This window comes from Bremia lactucae, linkage group LG6 (genome assembly GCF_004359215.1).
Source record: "Bremia lactucae strain SF5 linkage group LG6, whole genome shotgun sequence".
Lineage (NCBI taxonomy): Eukaryota > Oomycota > Peronosporomycetes > Peronosporales > Peronosporaceae > Bremia > Bremia lactucae.
The window spans coordinates 8,403,118-8,422,064 of record NC_090615.1 but is presented as its reverse complement, the minus strand read 5'-3'; the positions used below and the strand labels follow the sequence as shown (position 1 = coordinate 8,422,064).

The following is an 18,947-nucleotide window of genomic DNA, read 5'->3' as shown; positions in this document are numbered from 1 at the left end:
TATAAATATTATAAAAATTTCAAAAGGAAAAAACGATTGAAATTTAATTTAAAGATATCCAACCGATGTGTGCCCCATCACAGTTTCAGTGTATTAGCAGTGCTAATTCAATACTTCTTTATTATTTTCCTGTGATAGCAAACAATGTTTATTATATATTCCCCTTCTAGGAAATAATATTTATGTGATGGTACACCCCGTTTCAACGCGAACTCACGATATCAAGCAAATTTTCTTTCCTAACTCATGTTAATAGAGTTTGACGTGTTCATGTAATATTGTTACGTATTAAGCAAGCTTAACTAACAATCCTCATGCGGTGGCTGCTGCTGTTGCGGATGCATCTGCTGTTGGAGGACGTGTTCATTAGAAGGAACGGAAGATCGCTGCTGCTGTTGTTGCATCAGCTGTAAATGATGGTGGAGCGCTTGATGCTGCAATTGCTGTTGATGTAGCTGCTGGGCTTGATGCTGTTGTTGATACTCGTGCTGCTGCATCTGTTGTTGGTGATGCGCTTGAAGCTGGTACTGCTGAAGTTGCTGGTACTGTTGGGCTTGTTGCTGTTGTTGTTGCTGGACCTGATGTTGTTGTTGAGCTTGAGCCTGTTGCTGCTGCGCTTGAGCTTGCTGATGCGCTTGAGCTTGCTGCTGCGCTTGTGCTTGCTGCTGCATCGCATTATTGTACCTCGCCATATTTGCCGCCATATCCAGCGCCTGTTTCCGAGCTTGCTGGGCTTCCTGAAGAGCTTTAGCAGCTGCGGCCGCCACGGCTCGCGCTCGAGCAGCTTCTTCTTCTGCCCGTTGAGCTCGCCTAAGCAATTCAGCCTCTTCAAAGCGGACCTGTGGTTCGTAATTCCAAATTTGCTGCTGAACACGCGGGTCTCCAGATGGTCCTGCGTTTGATACAGCCAGTGTAGAAGTCATGGCACCACTACGAGACAGCGCTACAGCCAACTGGGCCGACGAGGTATTATAGATGCTCACACTTGACGCGTTTGGAGACTCTTTTGGCGCCATAGCGGACGGAATCGCGGACGATGCAGATATCTCACAAGCCATAGTGGTGAGCGAGCTAAGCGGTGCTGTTCCCGCGCTCTCGGCGCCATTGCTTGCGTTCGAATCGTAGTAACGAGTTGGCAGCATCTGATGCTGCATTTGCGATTGGTGCATCAAGGGAGACTGATGACTAGGATTTGAGATCCTACGTTCCGGCGATGTCACATTTAAAAGGCTTGACATTAAACCCATGCGATTATGTGAAGTCGACGGTCTTCTAGGCAACACTTGGGCTGTTGGACTAGGACCAGCTACTGAAGGTAGTGCTAGCTCAATAGAATTAGGCGGCATCCCCTGCACATGTTTATTATGGAGTTGTTGCTGCTGTCGCTGTTGCATTTGTTGCGACATATTGAACTGGTGTGGTGACTCATGCTGTCGAATGACCATCGAACTGTGGCATTGCGAGATCAAGTCATCCCGTGGCGACTCCGATTCATTTAAAATGGACGAGAACGACATGCGACTACGCAAAGGCTGCATCAATTGTGCCGAAGGCAGCGCGAGATTGGTACGGGTTTTAAGTTCGTTACCTTGCGGTGCTTGTGATGCAATTTTATTCGATGAATCTTCCGTTTTGATTTTTTCGGGCAAAGCACGTGTCGTCTTCCAGCCACTTGGTTGTGGATGTGGCACTGCGTGCCTACTCGCATCCATCGCAACAGAACGAGGTGGGGGCAGCGAGGGCTGAGGAGGACTGCTTGCAGAAACACCCTGTGAAGTCGAGCTATTGCTTCCGCTGGCTATATTCTTCATAATCGTCATACTCATTATCGGGCGCTGCGTTATATCATTACATCCTGACTGGCTTGTAACTATCCCTGTTGTGCCTCTAGCTGCCACCGCACCTCCATCTGCCACATCGTTGCAACCAGAATCCACCTGTCGATCATACTGCTGAGCGTGCGATGGTGACAGCTGCGTCATCGCTTGCGTATGATGATTCGGCATCTGCGGCATCGATTGATACATTGCAGTGGGTTGTCTCAACTCGGCGTATGAGGGTCGTGCTTGCTGATGTTGGTTTGAAAGCTGCGCCATTTGATTGTGCGCAGAAGTATGAATGTGGTTCTGCACTCCTACCTGCTGCAGCGCTTGCATCGACAGATGTTGCGGGGGAACTTGGTGTTGGTGTTGCTGCTGCTGATATGAGAGCTGGTACAGCCGCTGTGCATTTGCAGGATTCATTTGATTTCCTTGATACGAGTTGTTACTATTCGCTTCCGTTGTCATTACCTGAGATTTTTGCTGCTGTTGAAAGTGCAGGATTTGCAATTGGTGTTGCATGTTAAGCAGCCTTAAATAGCGCTCCGAGCTCGACGATGGGCTCATATCTTCACGTGACTGCTGTGATTGATCATGATGAGGTTGAATCCCAAATTGATTGACGGAAATCTCGGACAGCACATTGACACCGTGTATTTTAGGCTGAGCTGCAGTAAGAGCAGCCTGAAAGGACAAAGTTGGATCACTGGCATTGAGTACCATTGATCCACATGGCATTGCCATTGAAAGGCCACTAGACTGGTCAGCAGACTGCCCTACCTGCCGTAATGCACCATCCATTAAGCCTGCGGCAGCAGATCGAGGCGAAGTAGTCATGTATCCGCTCGTCACTCGCAACATCACTCCGGCATTTTTGCCGCCACCACTGGCCGCTGCATTTTCATTTCGACGCTTTAAAATATCTTGCAAGTTCAACCGATTCTTATAATTTTGATAGTAGTTTTTTATTTGGGCAGCAGTTTTCGTGGGAACCTTTTCCGTGAGTGTTGCCCAATCTTTGCCAAATTGCTACCACATTTACAATACACAATCATCGTGAGCATTTTCAACCAAATACCTAGAGTAAGCTCTGACGTACCGAGAAATATTTTAAAAAATCCACCTTTTCTCCTTCAGTCCACTTCTGCACCACACGTTTGGAAGGAACTGCCGCATTTAAATTGCTGCTCCCAACTCCAGAAGTTGTCGATGGGGATATTACCTTATTACTGGCAAGACATACACTATTGTCTCCGCTACTTTCCACAGTTCCTAAAGCAGGAGTAGAAATTGACACAGAAGCCACCTCTTGTGCTGTAGGATTATTTACTGCATTGATCTTATTAGTACCGGTGGAGACAGCCGTTTGAAACTGAAAATTGTTCCGACGAGAATATAGATTTCCGACAACGATTCGACCCGATTTTTTTCCGTTTTGCCCTCCTTTATCCTCCCCTGCATTCAAGATGCGAGGAGAATTCCGCTTGATCGACGAAGCACTTGAAGTCAAAAGGCCCGTCGAGCTTTTCTTTCGACTGTAAATTCCATTTTTATCGCCGCTCATGAAATCACCTGATTGGGATATAGCTGGCACCAACGAGGATGTAGCCGCTGGGACCGATACTACAGCATCTTGCAGAGTCAGCTTTTGCTGCCGCTTCAATTCTGTTTTTGTCATGGAGAAACCACCGTCCTTCGAGTTTGTCGTGGTCCGAAACATATGCTTTTCTTTCGACAATTCTTCCAATGTACTGCTAGAAAAGCTACCCGTCGTAAAATTAGTAGCAGGTTCACCTTCTGTACTTGGAACTGGACACTTTTTAAGCCGCTCTTCAATTGACAGGGTCGACACTTCATAGCCAGTACTATAAGAGTTATCACTCAGCACCGACGTGTAATCAACCAAAAATGGCTGCTGTTGTCCGGCAACAAATTGATCTAGCTTCTGCATAAACAAGTTCCGTTTTTCTTCGTCTGAAGTGTCTGAACTTTCACAATTTTTTAATTCAAGTGGCACTTCAGTAATTGGTTCTGCCTGGCGAGCACATGGAGTGTGGTCGGATCCAGATACAAAATCCACAGCAGATTTGCCTTCAGCATTCACGACAATTTTATCACAAACGCGTTCCTGGTAGCCGTTATTATTTTGAGGTATTGCCGAGCCGCGTAGCAATCGCAGAGCACCAGACGAAGTGAGTATATTATCAGAAGCTTGATGAGAGCGAAAGTTCGAAGGGTGTAATAACATCTTTGCCACGGCTTCAGGAAATTGCACGCCAAGACAGATTGCCGCGCACCCAGACAAATTCCAACAACTCCAAGTATTCTTTGATCCTGCCCCACGGCGTCGCAGTTGCTGCTCTCGCAGTAATGCCTTGTAGTCAGCTACCTTCTTTGTTCGGTAATAAAAGACTATAACGTCCCCAGTCGTCTTGTTGCGCAAGAAGGATGAAATTTGCGAAAAATTCTTTGGAAATTGCAGGAATTTATCCATAAATATACATTTCTCGAGATCATTCCACGGGTTGACTTTCATTTCTTCCTTCTCTTTCAGTTTCCAATCCGTGACTAAACCATCGCCCATACAACTTTGACTATTAGCAAAGCGAGTAAAGCACCGTCGCTGTCGTTCGGTAGGCGTAATGATCATGTCTGGTATAAGTGTCGATAAAGCATTTCTTAAACGTTTTTTTCGAACCTCTTGATCAGCGACGGCCTGAGCTTTCGCCATTTCAATCTTTTCCAAATCATTATTTTCTATATCAGCACTAGAGTTGTTAGTCAATCGAGACGACGTACGGACCATCGTCCCTTCTCCAGAAACTTCAGCGGCTTTTTCAGCTGCAACCAACTGCTGAACATGAGGACTTTGATGATTCGTATTTGTCGTTCGAATGGGTCCACTCTCACTCAAAAATTTTAACCTTTGTTTCTGAAGCTGCTTCAATCGAAGCTTGTCCTGCCGCTTGCGATCTTTCTCTACTTTTTTAACACTAAGTTTCCACGACTTCTTCATGTCAATGTAGTCCCGTGCAAGGTTCTTTAAAATTTCATAGCGAGCACGATTTCGCATTCGCACTTTCAATCGGACTTTCTCAGCAATTTTTGATCCACGATTAATGTTATCTTGGAAGAAGTCGTAGTCGCTAGGTTGTTTATAATTTTTTGCTGCATATGGTTCTTGTTCTCTTCTCTTCGGAAGATGCTCATTAGCTGCTGCCACTTTGCGTAAGTTCTCTGAAAACACACCAGCGAGAAGCTCAAGAAGCCCTGTGTCTATCGTTGTCTTTAGTAGAGGTGATACGAAAGGATGATGCAACGTTTTTTTTGGTAAAAGGTTGGGAGAAGATTCGTTCGTAGCTAGTTCATTCAATGCGTGTGAATGTGTGCAGAAAACATGGTTTTCTTTATCTGATGAAACATCCATAGGTGATGCAACAGACGAAGCCTGCTTAGCTTTTGCATTTACGATTGTCCTTACCAACGACTTGAGCTGTTTTTTAGCGTTTGCAATTTCAGAATCCAAAAGGTCAATTGCTGAAAGAATTTCCTCCTTCGATGGCTTTGTTGGCATTATGTCACCTTGTTTAATATCAAATCTCTCTGCCATCTCCATATCGCTAGACTTGATGATTTCACGAATCGTACACTTATTTAAAGATGCTGGCTTCGGTTGATTCTTGTCCCTTAAAGTCGGTGCAAGTTGATTTTTTGACTGGAAAGTCTCATTTGTCAAAGCCGAAAAACCAGACGTACCGAATAAAATTCCCGTAATTTCATCTTCGCGTGAGTTGTGACCCTGGCCAATAGCAGTGGGGTTTGCCAAAATTGTTTTTCCAGAGTTAATAGATATCACATCAGCAGATGGATCCATATAAGACACTTCATGTTTACGACTCCATATATCAGCTTTTTGCTGCATCAGACCTTGTCCCCATCCAATACGCGGTCGTTTTGTAGACTGACGGGGCGTTAATTGTACAACAAGCCCTTGTCCCCAGCCTAAACGTGGGCGCTCTCTTTTTGTAAGCAATGCATTAGAACGAAAAGGAGGTGCAGAGTTCTTATGACTTTCGGCACTTGGAAGAGGGATATTCGGTAGCGCTGGCGGATCGTCTTGTTTGTGTAAACATTGGTGGTCACCTATTCCTCGTCGACTTAGCGACTGGATGTCATTCGCAGATAAATCTCCAGTCTCAAACGCCGATGACAATTGCTGTAAAGAAGAAGCTTTCATGCTTACCGATGATTCAGCTCGCAGCAGCTCTGTCGTCGAAGTATTATCACGCTTCCAATCATCATGACGCCCCTTTTTTCGTTTTACGACTCCTTTTCTGCAAGACTTTAGTAATTGAGCATCGGTAGAGATACGTTCACCCACGCTAGATGTTTTACTTCCGCCATGCCAGCTTTCTGGCGAAGATAGCTGAGTGTTACCCTGTATTGCCGAGGAAGATGCACGACGGTCAAGTATTGGACGTCTTGTTTGCTGCAGTATATCTACATAAGCAATTTTTGATAATTCACCTTGTTGTTGTTTACAATTCGCTTGCTTATTTTCTTGTACTGTGTTAACCAGGGGTGTTAAATCGGCACGAATTATTTCCATACTGCGCCCACATCGAGTTCCGTTTGGCAAACCAATAGACAGTGACGAATTAGACCTTAACTTGATACTGTCACTACCGACATTTGACAAGAGATCAGTTTTGCTACGCTCAGAATTAGCTCGCACATGGGCACGTTTAGTTGTTGAGACTTGTACATCCGGCTCTCCATTTTGAGACCATTCAACGGAAATTGTGCCAAAGTTGATTGATGGCTCTTTTTTCGTGTATGCGCTACTGTGATGAGCAACTTCAACGTCAACATTTGCCGTATCATTCTCAACCATCATTTTAGCTTCATCAATTTCTTTGCTGTCGGCAGCGATTAAAGCATCTTCACAAGATTCAATGGGATGTTTGACAGTACTATTAGCCATACTCATTCCCAGGCCAAGCCTAATAGCTTCATTTGGAGTCATTCTATAAGCCTTGTTATTACTTTGGACAGTCTCCACTTCAACATTAGCTAATTGTTGGCTGGCATTCATATAAGCCATACTTCCCATGTTCTCGGCAAATGCTAAACCAGTATTTGCGCCATTGCCATTTGTAGCACCATTATTGATTTCTGTTATACCATGCTTGAAATCTTGAGGCTCTTGTCTAGAACGCACTTGCGCCTCCAATTTGATAACCTCTTCATCTGAAAAAGGTATGGAGCCAGCTCGTGTCAAACAGCTTACCTCCTTTTTAAAAGCACCTATAACATCCGTAAGGCTAGGATTTAAAGATGAGCTTTTTTTTAATTTGAATTCACTCCCCACAATAGTAGACATCTTACTAGAATTCAAATCATCATGTTGTCGTAGTTCACTTGAGTCCGTAACGTCGATAGCTTTCGAAATTGCATGAGAATTTGTCGATGTTTTTTGCAGGCAAGGATCATTGTCTTTCTTGTCGCTGTTTTTCAATGCCACAGTGTTTTCATTAGCATTAGGTGCTGACGTCATAGGCGCACTTAAAATGGAACTGTTCTTTTTTTCATCACCGAGAATGCTACTAGAGTTACAAGCTTCATCCGTTTGTACCGCAGACGAATCTTCCTTAATGAGACCATCCGTAGCTGCATACACAGTCGCTTGAGATAGGTTAACTTTTTGTCTTCTCTTAATTTCATCAATCTCAGAGTCGGTATCTAAGTGTACATGCCGTTGCACCGTATCGCCCTCCATCATCCGAGCCGGCCCGGTCTTACTTTTAAAATGCTTAGAGCCATAATCACATGCAAAATCCTTTCGCAGCAACTTTTCGTCATTGTAACATACTTGACTATCGGTAAGAGGTCGCGGTGGTAACGCCGATGCACCGATTAAGTATGCTCTTCTAGATACTGGCGTGCCGATGATATCCTGTTCGAGACTTTTAATTGCATTTGGTGCCATGAATCCAGCTGATCTATCGCTTGTCGTGAAATGCCTCAGCTCAGGCCTTTCTTCACCTTCCTCCGCACTTACTGACGGCTCCCTGCTTCTATATGAGTCGAACGAATAGCTTGACGTGCGTACAAGCGGCATAGACCGGTTGCCAATGTCACGCTTGTTTGTTTCTTGACAGTACCCAAGTTCAACGGTGCGATGCTCTCGCTGTCGCCTTTCCCGCTGCTTAATCGTCATTGATGCTCTTCCTTCGCTGCTTCCTCTGTCTCGGCTTATAGATCTGAAAAGCTGCATTGGTGCCGACGTTTTGTATCGCACTTCTTTCGGGTAAAAGTGATTACCATGCTGGTGATTTAAGCGCCGCCCGCCTCCACGACCTTCATTTCGCGGCCAATCTTGATCGAGCCCATACTGCCGGTTGTTATAACTCCCTTCGCGACCTGATACTCCGGCATAAAAATGTCCAGCGCCTTTGCAACTGCGATGGCTTTGGTTCCAATTAGAATATGTACGATGGCCTCTAGGTGAGAAAGATCGGGAGTGCGAACGTGACCGAGAGCGCTGTGGGGAATTTGTGAAGCTCGAAGTGTGCGATCTGGAGCGAGAGCGCGCGCGCTGCGAAGATTCAGAAGGTGAGCGGGAAGCCGATCGCCCCCGCGAATACATATAATCACGCTTTCTCGGGTGTATAACTCCACTGGCTCTTCCTCCTGTTGCTGAGTCGTTGCACAGCTGCTCGAACTTATTGTATTCGTCGCGAGTGCCACCGCTTTTGCTGCAGGATATCGGAGAGCGACGACGTGGCGTCGATTCGCCGCGCCACTGTTGAGTTTGGCTGTAAACTGACGAGCGTTCAGATTCAAGAGAGTGGCGATCCATGGAACTGCGGGACAACGTTGATTTAAATTGAATGGTGCAGCCCCTGCGCTTGAAAGCCTCACCAGGCTCAGATGATGAGGCCCTAGATAATTCGTCTTCCATTTGTCTTCGATTCTTCTAATTTGTGCTCCTCGCGACTGACGGCCTTCTCGCCTTGAGTGTTTTTATAATATAAATTTTGACGCTATTTTGCAAGGTGTATATGCCATAAAATAGGATTGCATCGACCGTTTTCTTCACGTCTTCCCCTGTCGCTCCAATATCCACAATCTAGCAATAACTTTTATGGAGCGAGCACTGGGGGAGCCGGCACTTGTGCTGTGTAGCGTCTGCATGGACAGTGAAGAGCACCATAAACGATGGCTGCCACTTTGTATAGGAAATGACCAAGCACTTCTCGTCCGTGATGTATGCGTTCGCCCGCTTTGTCCACGTCTGCAGCTGTGCGGCCATATGTGTGTTACCCACAAACTCGAGTTCGAACTTTCGTGGCAGGGAAACTATAGTGTACGTGCGTGTTATGGTTGCCGTACAAGCACACTACAGCTTTACAGTGAAAAGCGCGAAGTCTGGTTTATACTTAAAGCAAGCAAGTACGTGAGTAGCGCGTACGGAGTAGAGCGTCGTGTGAAGACCCCCCCATCAATTAATTGCGAGGCTTCCCCTACACAGAAACGTGGGGTGAAATCAGAAATGAGAAAATGTGGCATGCGACAGGATTTGCGGCGAAAGCCGAGTCGCTTTATGAATCAGCACGTGCAAAATGAGCAGATGCTTGCACTAGAGTGGAGCTTGGGCAACTTGCCATTGCAGAAAAGAATTTATCTTTGGAGAGACAATCGAAAACGTTCAAAGATAGAAAAAGAACCGGAGGCCTGTCATGTAGACTTAAAGCTTCCAACAACCGGAGTATCAGACGTCAACGCTCGACCAGAGCCTCGGGATATTTTCTGCTCCACATCAGGATGCAGGCGCTTCGCTAAGACTGGCAGCAGATGTTGCTTCCACTCATCAAGGTCAATCTTGTTTGTTTAATATGGCTTAAGTGTTTTGCATCGTATATGAGTTTCGACTGTCGTCGCTTTCATGCTCAATGTTAAGGCATACTCTGTTTACCTACGCTAAGATTACACAGGCAGATTTTTATTTATTCCGTTAAAATAAAGTTTTTCCTGAAACGGATCCGGGTCAAATCGGGCATAACATAAGGACTTGACCACCATAGCAATAGCTATAGATAGGAGGCAGATACATAGACATATACATAGATATATACATTCACATATACATACATCGATAGATTAATATAGGGAAATGCTAACGGCACCCCATTTCGGTTAATGGCAGTCCCAGCATTCAAAAAGCGAAGCACTAAATGGTGATTAACTAATACGCACTCTTTTTGATTGGGTAATATTATCTACTGCGTCGATTTAGTAATTGGTGCGTCGATTAGTAGTCATTTCATAAGGCTTGCCTTTAGGAGATAGCGGACTTTTTTTGCTTGGCTTTAATCAAAGTGAACTAATGGAATCTAGGATTTGCATCCGAAAAGTATCAGTACGACAACGAGAGAAGCGCTGCGACTAAATACCATCGATCAGTCAGACGTTGCCTTTATGAAGTATATTTTTTTACAAAGGTTTGTCGTCGATTTAAAGTCAGTCGGGCAACTGCCTGTTTTATTAACTTTTATCAAGAGATTGGAGGATTTTAACATGTCTTCTTAAAAGCTTTACAAGCATTTTCTAATTAATAGTCTCTAAGTATGACTGGTTGTTTATGTCAGAACAACTGACCAAGCCGTCCTCAAGTTTGATTATTGTATCTACGCGTGTAAGTTGAAAGTGCTTTTTTTTTAAGGCTCCTTGGACCACCCATTATAGAAGGTTCCACCTTCAAACTATGTGCGGATAGTCCACCCCGTCGCCGCGTTGTGCGTCCCGTCGTCGTCAAAAGGTGCTGCGGTACTTATGCATGAATATACGCACGCAATGCAATGGCAGACATGACGCAAGTAAAAGCAAATCTATTTCTAAATTAGCGTTGCTAACCCTGGAATCTAGGCGCCAACTATAAATAACATTTTGGCTACTCTAAGAAAACAAAAATGACAAGAGAGCGGGTGCGAGGGACGATTCAACACTAGGATCGGAGCGAACGATGCGGACGATCGGAAACCACCGTGTTCGGCATCAGTTAGAAATCTGCCACATTATTACATTTTACCCCGCCTAAAATTTGAAAGCAACCGAGAACCGAGGAGATGTTCGACGACCTTATTAAATTGCTGCGCAGCCCGCGCTGGGTCAATTCGCCTATTGCGCGCCGATTCGGCTATAGCCTAGAGTTGTCGTATGCAGAAGACGAGTTCGGTTAGTCTGTTGTTGGCTTTAAGCTTGTTGCAGCACCTAGCTTCCAGCCTGCTGTTGTTATTAAAGGTTGTATATTTTTTATAGACCGCTAACATTTTCTACTGAACTTTCACCTATAGATGATACGAAATCCAATTGGACCAAGCTTTCTACATCTGGGCATCGCCCGCCGGTGCGTAGTGGACACTCGTCTCTAGTTGGTGCGTTACGTTCTTTTGAGTTGGTTCTATCATCTTTATGCTAATGATTTGATAATGATGTGCATAGTTGGCGATACGATGTACGTATTCGGTGGCTACAACGACGGTAATTGTCACAACGACATCTATGCTTTTGATTTGATGCGCCACGACTGGGTGCATATTGAGACACCAAACGGCATTTCTCCCGGTAAGGTACATCCAGCTTGCTTCGCATTGGTGTTTTGTCGCACTACTAACAGCTCTTTCGTATTTCTTAACAGACGGCCGCGCCTCACATGCTTGGTGCAGTTCCACAGATAATTCCAAGCTTTATTTGTTTGGCGGCTCAGGGCCGCATTGGGGCCAAAGCAATATGGGAAAACTTCTGCAATTTAATATACGCGACAAGGAGTGGACGATCGTCGAGGCGGAGGGCACTAACCCGCCGCCGGGGTACGGACAGAGTCTGTGTGCAATTGACAACAAGTTGTACCTTTTTGGCGGCACTTCTGGGCACGTATACGTGAATGATCTTTACGTCTTTGATGAATTGACAAAGATCTGGAAGAAGGAAGAAACGAGAGGTAATTGCCCCAGCCCACGATACAAGCACCAAGTGGCTGTAATTGGGAATCGCATGTTTGTTGTTGGCGGAGGTTTATATGATCCTCCGAAAGGATTTATCGATACGTATTACCTCGATGTTGATACGCTTGAATGGCAGAGGATTGAATGCGGTGGGGATATCCCAAAGTCTCGTATCGCGCACACAATCTCTCAGTTTTCAAGCGACCCTTCCCGACTGATCATGTTTGGAGGGCGCGACGACAGTGGCGCGAGACAAAATGAGCTGAGCGAGTTAAACGTGCAGACTGGCGAATGGCGAATATATAACGATAAGGAGGGCTTATTGCCCGACGCTCGTGATTTTCATTCGACCGTAGCATACAATGAACACATCTTTGTGTTTGGTGGTTCTAATGGTGTGGAGCGCAACAATGATGTTTATCGCTACACAACACTACACCAACCGTCTACGCTGCTAGTCCTTGCCATGCAAACTCTGCATCAAAATTTGGATGATATTCACAAGAATGATTTGGATTTGCTTCCATTTGAGTTGAGACTTGGTGTCGAGAATATTAACCCTGACGTTAAGTGCACCTGGAATCCCACTTGGTTTAGGCCAGATGAAGAGATGCACGATAGTGAGGCGCTTGTGATGTAGAGCTATTACCCCTTTAAATGTACGTTATAATAATTATTTGAATGCTACTAGCCTACGAGCTCCTTCGTTACGTTTACTACTATTCACCACTCGTCCGAGTCTGCGATTCCGCCGGCGTAAAGTTTAATGGCGCATTCTGCTTCGGGCATGCACGGACTATCGATAATTTTACTGCGAAACACCACCGTAAGACATTTGCACATATAATGTGGATCTCTGAAAGTACCAAATACGATTTTCGGCCCGCCCTTTCTTCATCTGCAACACAATCTTAAACATGAATAACTCTCATCTGTGGCAGAATTTTCAAAACGAGCATACCTGCACGCGTGTGTGAACTCCGTGTGACATCACGTGACCACCTGCAAAGAAATTTAAATTTTACTTCTATGCACGAATCATAAACTTACATACCCACGGGCTTTGTCACAGAATTAAACAGAATGTTGGCTGAAGGATCTGCCATCACCTGGTTAACTAATAAAACCGCGATATCGAATTCCTTTTTCGTCTTGATTAGCAATTTAACCCAAAACAGCTCGGGAAAGACAACGTATTTTACCTCAGCATGCTTAACAAGCCGAACAAGATGTTGATTTAGCCGCTGTTGTCTTTCAGTAAGCTCTTCTCTACGTAAGGTATTGGTGCATACCTTTAAAGTCATTTCGCAGTGCAATCCAGGTCCTTCCTTACCTTCCAGAAAAGTCCGTTCGAAACAGTGCGGTCACCGAGTCGATGATCAGCGCACGAAATGGCCCCTGGTCGGGATCCTGAAGAGTATTCTACTGTAAGCAACGATATTGCCGCACATTTCAAAAATGTAGCCGGTACCGCAAAAAGCATTCCAAGCTTTATTACGAGGTCCATCTGAGCATCATGACTATGAGCTCTAAACATGAAATTAGCATATTTCCATGAATTCATAAAGTACACAACATTATTACCTTGCTACGATGATGTTGTCAAGAATATCTTCCGGATCCTAAATTTGATTGAGTTGTAATCTGAGAGTACAACACATAACACGTTACAACTTACTAGGTTATAGCGCTCTTTGGCAATCTCAGCGACGCGATTCTTTAAATTAGCACAGTCAATTAGAACCAATAACCCGAACATTTATCACGTCATACCGGTCGGAATGTTCCCTCTGTATCGACGAACGCAACCTTTCCTACGAACAAGTTCACGTGCTCAGCTCTGGGTTTATCTAGATAGTGCTAGCTCCATCAGTATACCAGCTCCTCCACCTCTAGAACGAGGTAATTGAGCCGTCACACAAACCTACAATTAATGCAAGGTGTTGGATATGCGTCTATAATGTAAACTTAGAATGTAAAACAGTCTTACAGTATGGCACAACTGAGTTTTGCCGGTTCGAAATTCTCCGTGGACCTAAAATTTCTTATGGTAAAAAGAGACCCTTTTCTGATAAGTTTAGTATTTACCTCTGTGACAGACATCGTCTCCAGGCCTCCGCCAAGAATTTGGTCGAACTCTGAGAAAAATATGCCGTGTCTGCTTGATTATCATATTCAGTTAATAAGCTCTGATGAGCCTTACTTACGCTGCGACCCAGTGGTTATAAATATCTTGCTTTGACTTTGCTCATATAGTGTGCTTGCCGATACAAATCCACACTTCTCGGGCATAATCTGTTACAACACGTTAGCTCAATGTAAAAAAATAACATCTTAGTAACCTTTTTGCCTGCTTTAAGAAGCTGATTGGTAACACGACATGCCATAAAGTAAAGCTCCTATCGCATGATAATAAATTATAGCAATGTACCCTGTCTATCTTAGCTTCGCTGATCCCTTTCACACCTAATAGTCTTTTCTGTGGTACTTGAAAGAGCTGCCCGATAGTTGCAAAACCATCTTTTTTTAGCTTAAAAATGTCTGTAGCATTGATGCCAGCATCTTGGAGCAAATCAATTGGTTCATAGGAGCGCAAGTTGTCATATTCTTCTTCATCACTATCACTAGTGCGCGTTGTCGTGGTCATTTGCAGCACTGATTCTCCTGTGCCCGATTGGCTGCATGGAAATTTCTTTATTAGCGCGCAAAATTACTTTTCTCCACCCAAACACTTTACAACGCTAGGGTAGCTATCTTTTGTTGGTCTTGCCGCTTTTGTGCTTGTTTATAAATAAAACCAATGTCAGCGCGGATTTCACCGCTTTACCGTCTTGAATAGTTGAAGTTGACTTGAAGGAGTAATAGATTTAAAATGAATGAATAATTATCTGTGCTTATTTTTTTGCAAATTTATTTATATTAGCCATGCGAGAATGTCGGCCATCGTCACATATATTAAAATTGAAGTAAAGTGTTATGAAACTTTACTTCAATTTAATATTTGTGACGATATAAACTATTAAAACACGCCTAATGAGACAAGGCTAGTTCAATTTTTTAGATACAAGCTCATTCATCTCCCAAGCCACGCCTATTCTATGTCAACTAAGTCAGTGTATGTATTGCAAAAGATCTTGTCTAGGGCACTGCGGTCCTCTTTTTCTTTGAAAGATGGAAGTCTTCGATTTTATAGATCTTACGGTGTTTTTAGCCTATAATAATAATGTAGCCACTGTGAGTACCAACATGGCGGTAGCGTTTTTGTTACCGGTATTAATATAAACTGTAGTGACTCGATGTTCATGGAGGTCGGGTGGAGCCAGCTCCGGGAGGAGGCGCGTCGTCTAGCGCAAGAAATTGGCGAGTCCGGGCGCGAGCACCACTCACTTGCCAACAGCTGCGTTGTGCGGGATGCTATTCGTGCGCATGGCATTCCACTCGAACATCGCGAATGGGTATGGCCTATCTTGCTACACGACCAGAGAATGAAGGTACAACGATATCAGTCAGATATTGGCGCCACCTACAGCCAATTGCTGCACGGCGCGACTGAGGATGTATACGATTCTGACACGAACAGCTCGCTAGGTCAGGCACAGGAAGAGGCTATGGAAAAGTTCCACCATCTCAACCCCTTTCAAGAGCGCAAAATTCGCCGCATTCTTTTAGCTTATGCGAAATCCAAAGATGCTTTTTACTACTGCCACGGAATGGTCGAGTCGTGCGTTGTTCTCAGCACATTTCTTGTGGAGGAGGACGCTTTTTGGAGCTTTCGGATGCTATTGGAGGCACTGCTGCCCAAATACTTCGACGAGTCTGTAGTTGACTTTCACACCGACTGTCTTGTCCTCCAGGACCTACTGCATACGCATGACTCGGCACTCAGTGAGCACTTTGCTTTGCGGGGCGTGTCTATCCAACTTTTATGTACCAAGTGGTTTTTTTCATTCTTTGCCGAATCTATGCCTTTTGAAGTCGTATGTCGCTTGTATGACATCATGTTCGTGGATGTATGCAGTCGATATTTGGATTCCAAGATAATTTTTTCGACCTCGCTCTCGGTGCTACTATACCTTAGCTCAACGCTGATTGAAATTCAGGACGTGAACGTAGTGCTCGACGTGATTAACGAATTTTGCTTGACGACACTTACCGAATATTCGGTCGCGGAGTCATTTTTAGATCTAGTTCACTTTATGCACGAGCGAATTGATGGAGGAGATTTGGCTGCTTTTCGTCAAAAGTATAGAGCACAATTAGCACAGGAAAAAGGGCGACGAAAGATCTTGCAGCGAAAAATTCAAAAAAAAAAGAGCAGTAAGAGACTCAAAGTAGAGATGCAGGAATCGCTTGAGCGACACGAGAAACCGCGTAAAGGCAGAATACACCATATGAAGCTACTTATACAGTGGAAAAAGCACATGAAAGACGCGCCTGATGCACTTACTAGTCAGTTTATGATAAGGAATTACTTTAACAGGAGCAACTGTAGAAATAAACGAAGTCGTTGCAGCCAGAACAGTGGAATCTGCTACAGCGAACAAGATGGCCCGTCTTTATGTTGCAACAATGAAAGCAGAGGGAGTGATACTGCTGAAGCAGGACTTGAGTTTGTCACAACTCCGACAGAAAAGGAGATGATTGTTAGAGTTCACCAAGGCATCAGCAAAATCAGTCTTCGCCGGGCACGGACACTGTCGTCCATGCGAACAGTTTCGTTAAGAGGATCGGACATAGCGCTAAGCTCGACATCTTCTCGAAATTTATCTTTATCGAATTCGCTTCTCAGCAACTCTTCTTCAAACAAAGATTGCGATGACACTAATCTAGGTGATGACAATGATACCGAAGATGAAGATGCTTTATGGGAGCGCTTACGATTATCGGGAACTACAAAGTCTGTTGTCCAGTGTAGTATGAGTGGGGTACCCGATTCTCATCGATCATGGATCTGGCCAATCTTAATAAACCAGATACCATCTCCCTCCGACCTGTCTCAAGCTCTTATAGCAGTGAAAAATTACGATGAAGACGATCTATTAGACCGCGAAATCGCGAAATCAATTGAAAATGACATTACGAGAACTAGAACTCTGCGTAACGATCAAGTCGTTCCAATGCGTCGAGTTCTCACTGCATTTGCTTATCGAAATCGTCGAGTGGGGTATTGCCAGGGCATGAATGAAATATTGGTCGTACTTTTGCAGTATTTGGATGAAGACCAGGCACTTCAAGCACTTATCTTGCTTATTGAAGTTCTTTTACCTTCCTATCATGTGGACTCTATGATTGGACTGCACACGGACTGTGCCGTGATGAATACGTTGTTGCGGCAAAATGATGTTGAATTACATGCTCACTTTAACGAGCTAGGTCTAAACATGGAAATTTTATGCACGAAGTGGCTTGTGACTTGCTTTCTCACTTCGCTTCCAGTATTTTGTGGACTGAAGGTCATTGATATGCTTTTAGCTCGATCTAAAGAGAAGCAGCGTGCATCGCGGGTACTACTTGGTGTGGGAATATCTATTTTTTTTACTCTGCGTGAAACGCTATTGGAAGCAAAGGACGCAGGAGAGGTATTGCTGGCAATTAATGAGTACTTTGCGCGCGAAATGAAGAAAACTACGGATGAAATGGATAATTTTCTTCACTTTTGCATGATTATTACGGATCAATTAGAACCTGACATTGTTGAGGGATTTCGGTTGGTTCACAAAGACGAAGTGATGGAAAGATTTGCAGCATTTGAAGCCAAGAAAATTGAAATGCGACACCAGCTTGAGGAAGCTAAAGCCAAGCAACGAAAAGTTACTAGTGCACCACCATCCCCTTCGAAGATGGATCGACTGTCGACGCTTTCTGCATCGAGCATCTTGGCAGGTAAGCCTTATAGCAGCAATAGGATCGCTGGCTTATCAGCATATATTAGCAAACCACTGCGCGGTAGTGGGAGCAACCGATCAGTCGTAGCTGACCGGGGGGGTGACAAAAAATGTCACCAGCGCTATCAGCGTATAGATGCCTTACATGCCCACCACAATTTTGGCGAGGATTTAGTAAAGATGGAAGGTCAGCTTTTGGACCTTGCTGATTTGTATGTACGAGGAAAGATTGACGAAAAGGAGCATTCGTGTATTCGGGCGCAAATCGTGAGAAAATGGTGCAAGGGCATGAACTCACCGCAATCCGCAATGGAGCGGGTGCAATCTGTTAAACATAGTTACGGCGAACGCAGCGGCGGTGAAGACTTTACAAACAATGCGCCAGATTTGCAACACATAGATGTTCTAGAACGAAGTAATATAACTGACGATGCACGCCGTGGGAGAAAAGGGTCAAGTTCGCTTTATGGACGCATGAAAAAGGCCCAGAAAAACGCGCTTGCCATATTTAAATCCACTTTTGAATAAAAACAGTTGGTGTGGTACACATTGATTAATGAGCCTATTAAATTCTTGGACCACTCTCGTTCAGGTAATTGATTGGCATTTTGCTACATGCTGCAAGTGGTCCACGTTTTCCCGTGCAGGGAATTGGTGCAGTAGGTTAGAAAACCTAGAAATGTATGAAATTTGTTAGAAGTGCAAATCCTTAGCACAAGGGTACTGAGTACTTGCGAGCAGTTTGTTGAAATCTAGCGGTTCGTGAAGACTGATGTAACGTATATATTGCACCTCTTTTCGGCAAAAGTCGCAGGCGGCGACAACGTACTTTCGTTGCCATATTTGTTTGACCAAGTTGTGGTTGTATCATCAACTTCCGTTTCCGTGTCGTCTTGTAATAGATTGATAGGTATTGAGAATTATGGGTTTCAGGTAATGTACACAACCCAAACTGTAACGCGGTGAATCGTTACATGAAATTAACACTTAAAGGTTGTTAATTAATATATTTTCTAAAAGGTAGATAATATTTGAAGAATATTACTTTATTTAGTAATGTTCAGAAATCTTATCCATAAATAGGTATAGGCCATTATATCTATTTATCCCGCAGACTAACCAGCTGTAAACGTAAACAAAGAGAGAGACAGATAAGATTTCAATTGCATGTTTAGTATTAGTTTATAATTAAGTTAGCATTAACAGATAGATAGAAGAAAAACTTAATTATATTA

At 44.2% G+C, this 18,947-nt stretch overlaps 6 protein-coding genes across 6 annotated transcripts; 4 read left to right on the top strand and 2 right to left on the bottom strand.

The window, feature by feature from the left end:
• Positions 1 to 230: 230 nt before the first annotated feature.
• On the bottom strand, positions 231 to 8,784 carry CCR75_004745 (uncharacterized protein; the record flags this gene model as incomplete). Its single annotated transcript, XM_067962831.1, has 2 exons — positions 231 to 2,849; positions 2,920 to 8,784. The coding sequence occupies 2 exons, from the start codon at positions 8,782 to 8,784 to the stop codon at positions 303 to 305; spliced, it is 8,412 nt and encodes a 2,803-aa protein (XP_067818178.1). The 3' UTR covers positions 231 to 302.
• Positions 8,263 to 8,473, top strand: CCR75_004746 (uncharacterized protein; the record flags this gene model as incomplete). The annotated part of the gene is given in 2 exon segments (XM_067962832.1): positions 8,263 to 8,311; positions 8,328 to 8,473. 2 exon segments carry the CDS (start codon positions 8,263 to 8,265, stop codon positions 8,471 to 8,473), a joined length of 195 nt encoding a protein of 64 aa, XP_067818179.1.
• Positions 8,785 to 8,967: 183 nt separating the features above from the next.
• CCR75_004747 (uncharacterized protein) lies at positions 8,968 to 9,717 on the top strand (the record flags this gene model as incomplete). The annotated part of the gene is made up of 1 exon (XM_067962833.1): positions 8,968 to 9,717. One exon carries the CDS (start codon positions 8,968 to 8,970, stop codon positions 9,715 to 9,717), a length of 750 nt encoding a protein of 249 aa, XP_067818180.1.
• Positions 9,718 to 10,948: 1,231 nt separating this feature from the next.
• On the top strand, positions 10,949 to 13,141 carry CCR75_004748 (uncharacterized protein; the record flags this gene model as incomplete). The annotated part of the gene is made up of 5 exons (XM_067962834.1): positions 10,949 to 11,052; positions 11,142 to 11,257; positions 11,325 to 11,447; positions 11,521 to 13,038; positions 13,120 to 13,141. The coding sequence occupies 4 exons, from the start codon at positions 10,949 to 10,951 to the stop codon at positions 12,465 to 12,467; spliced, it is 1,290 nt and encodes a 429-aa protein (XP_067818181.1). The 3' UTR covers positions 12,468 to 13,038; positions 13,120 to 13,141.
• On the bottom strand, positions 12,551 to 14,551 carry CCR75_004749 (uncharacterized protein; the record flags this gene model as incomplete). Its single annotated transcript, XM_067962835.1, has 14 exons — positions 14,259 to 14,551; positions 14,031 to 14,122; positions 13,916 to 13,985; positions 13,818 to 13,862; positions 13,706 to 13,751; positions 13,601 to 13,677; positions 13,506 to 13,544; positions 13,412 to 13,449; positions 13,299 to 13,356; positions 13,161 to 13,237; positions 12,882 to 13,096; positions 12,789 to 12,829; positions 12,661 to 12,725; positions 12,551 to 12,638 (listed from the first exon to the last, which is right to left on the bottom strand). Exons 1-14 carry the CDS (start codon positions 14,472 to 14,474, stop codon positions 12,551 to 12,553), a joined length of 1,167 nt encoding a protein of 388 aa, XP_067818182.1. The 5' UTR covers positions 14,475 to 14,551.
• A 578-nt stretch (positions 14,552 to 15,129) lies between these two features.
• Positions 15,130 to 18,240, top strand: CCR75_004750 (uncharacterized protein; the record flags this gene model as incomplete). Its single annotated transcript, XM_067962836.1, has 1 exon — positions 15,130 to 18,240. One exon carries the CDS (start codon positions 15,130 to 15,132, stop codon positions 18,238 to 18,240), a length of 3,111 nt encoding a protein of 1,036 aa, XP_067818532.1.
• Positions 18,241 to 18,947: the final 707 nt, after the last annotated feature.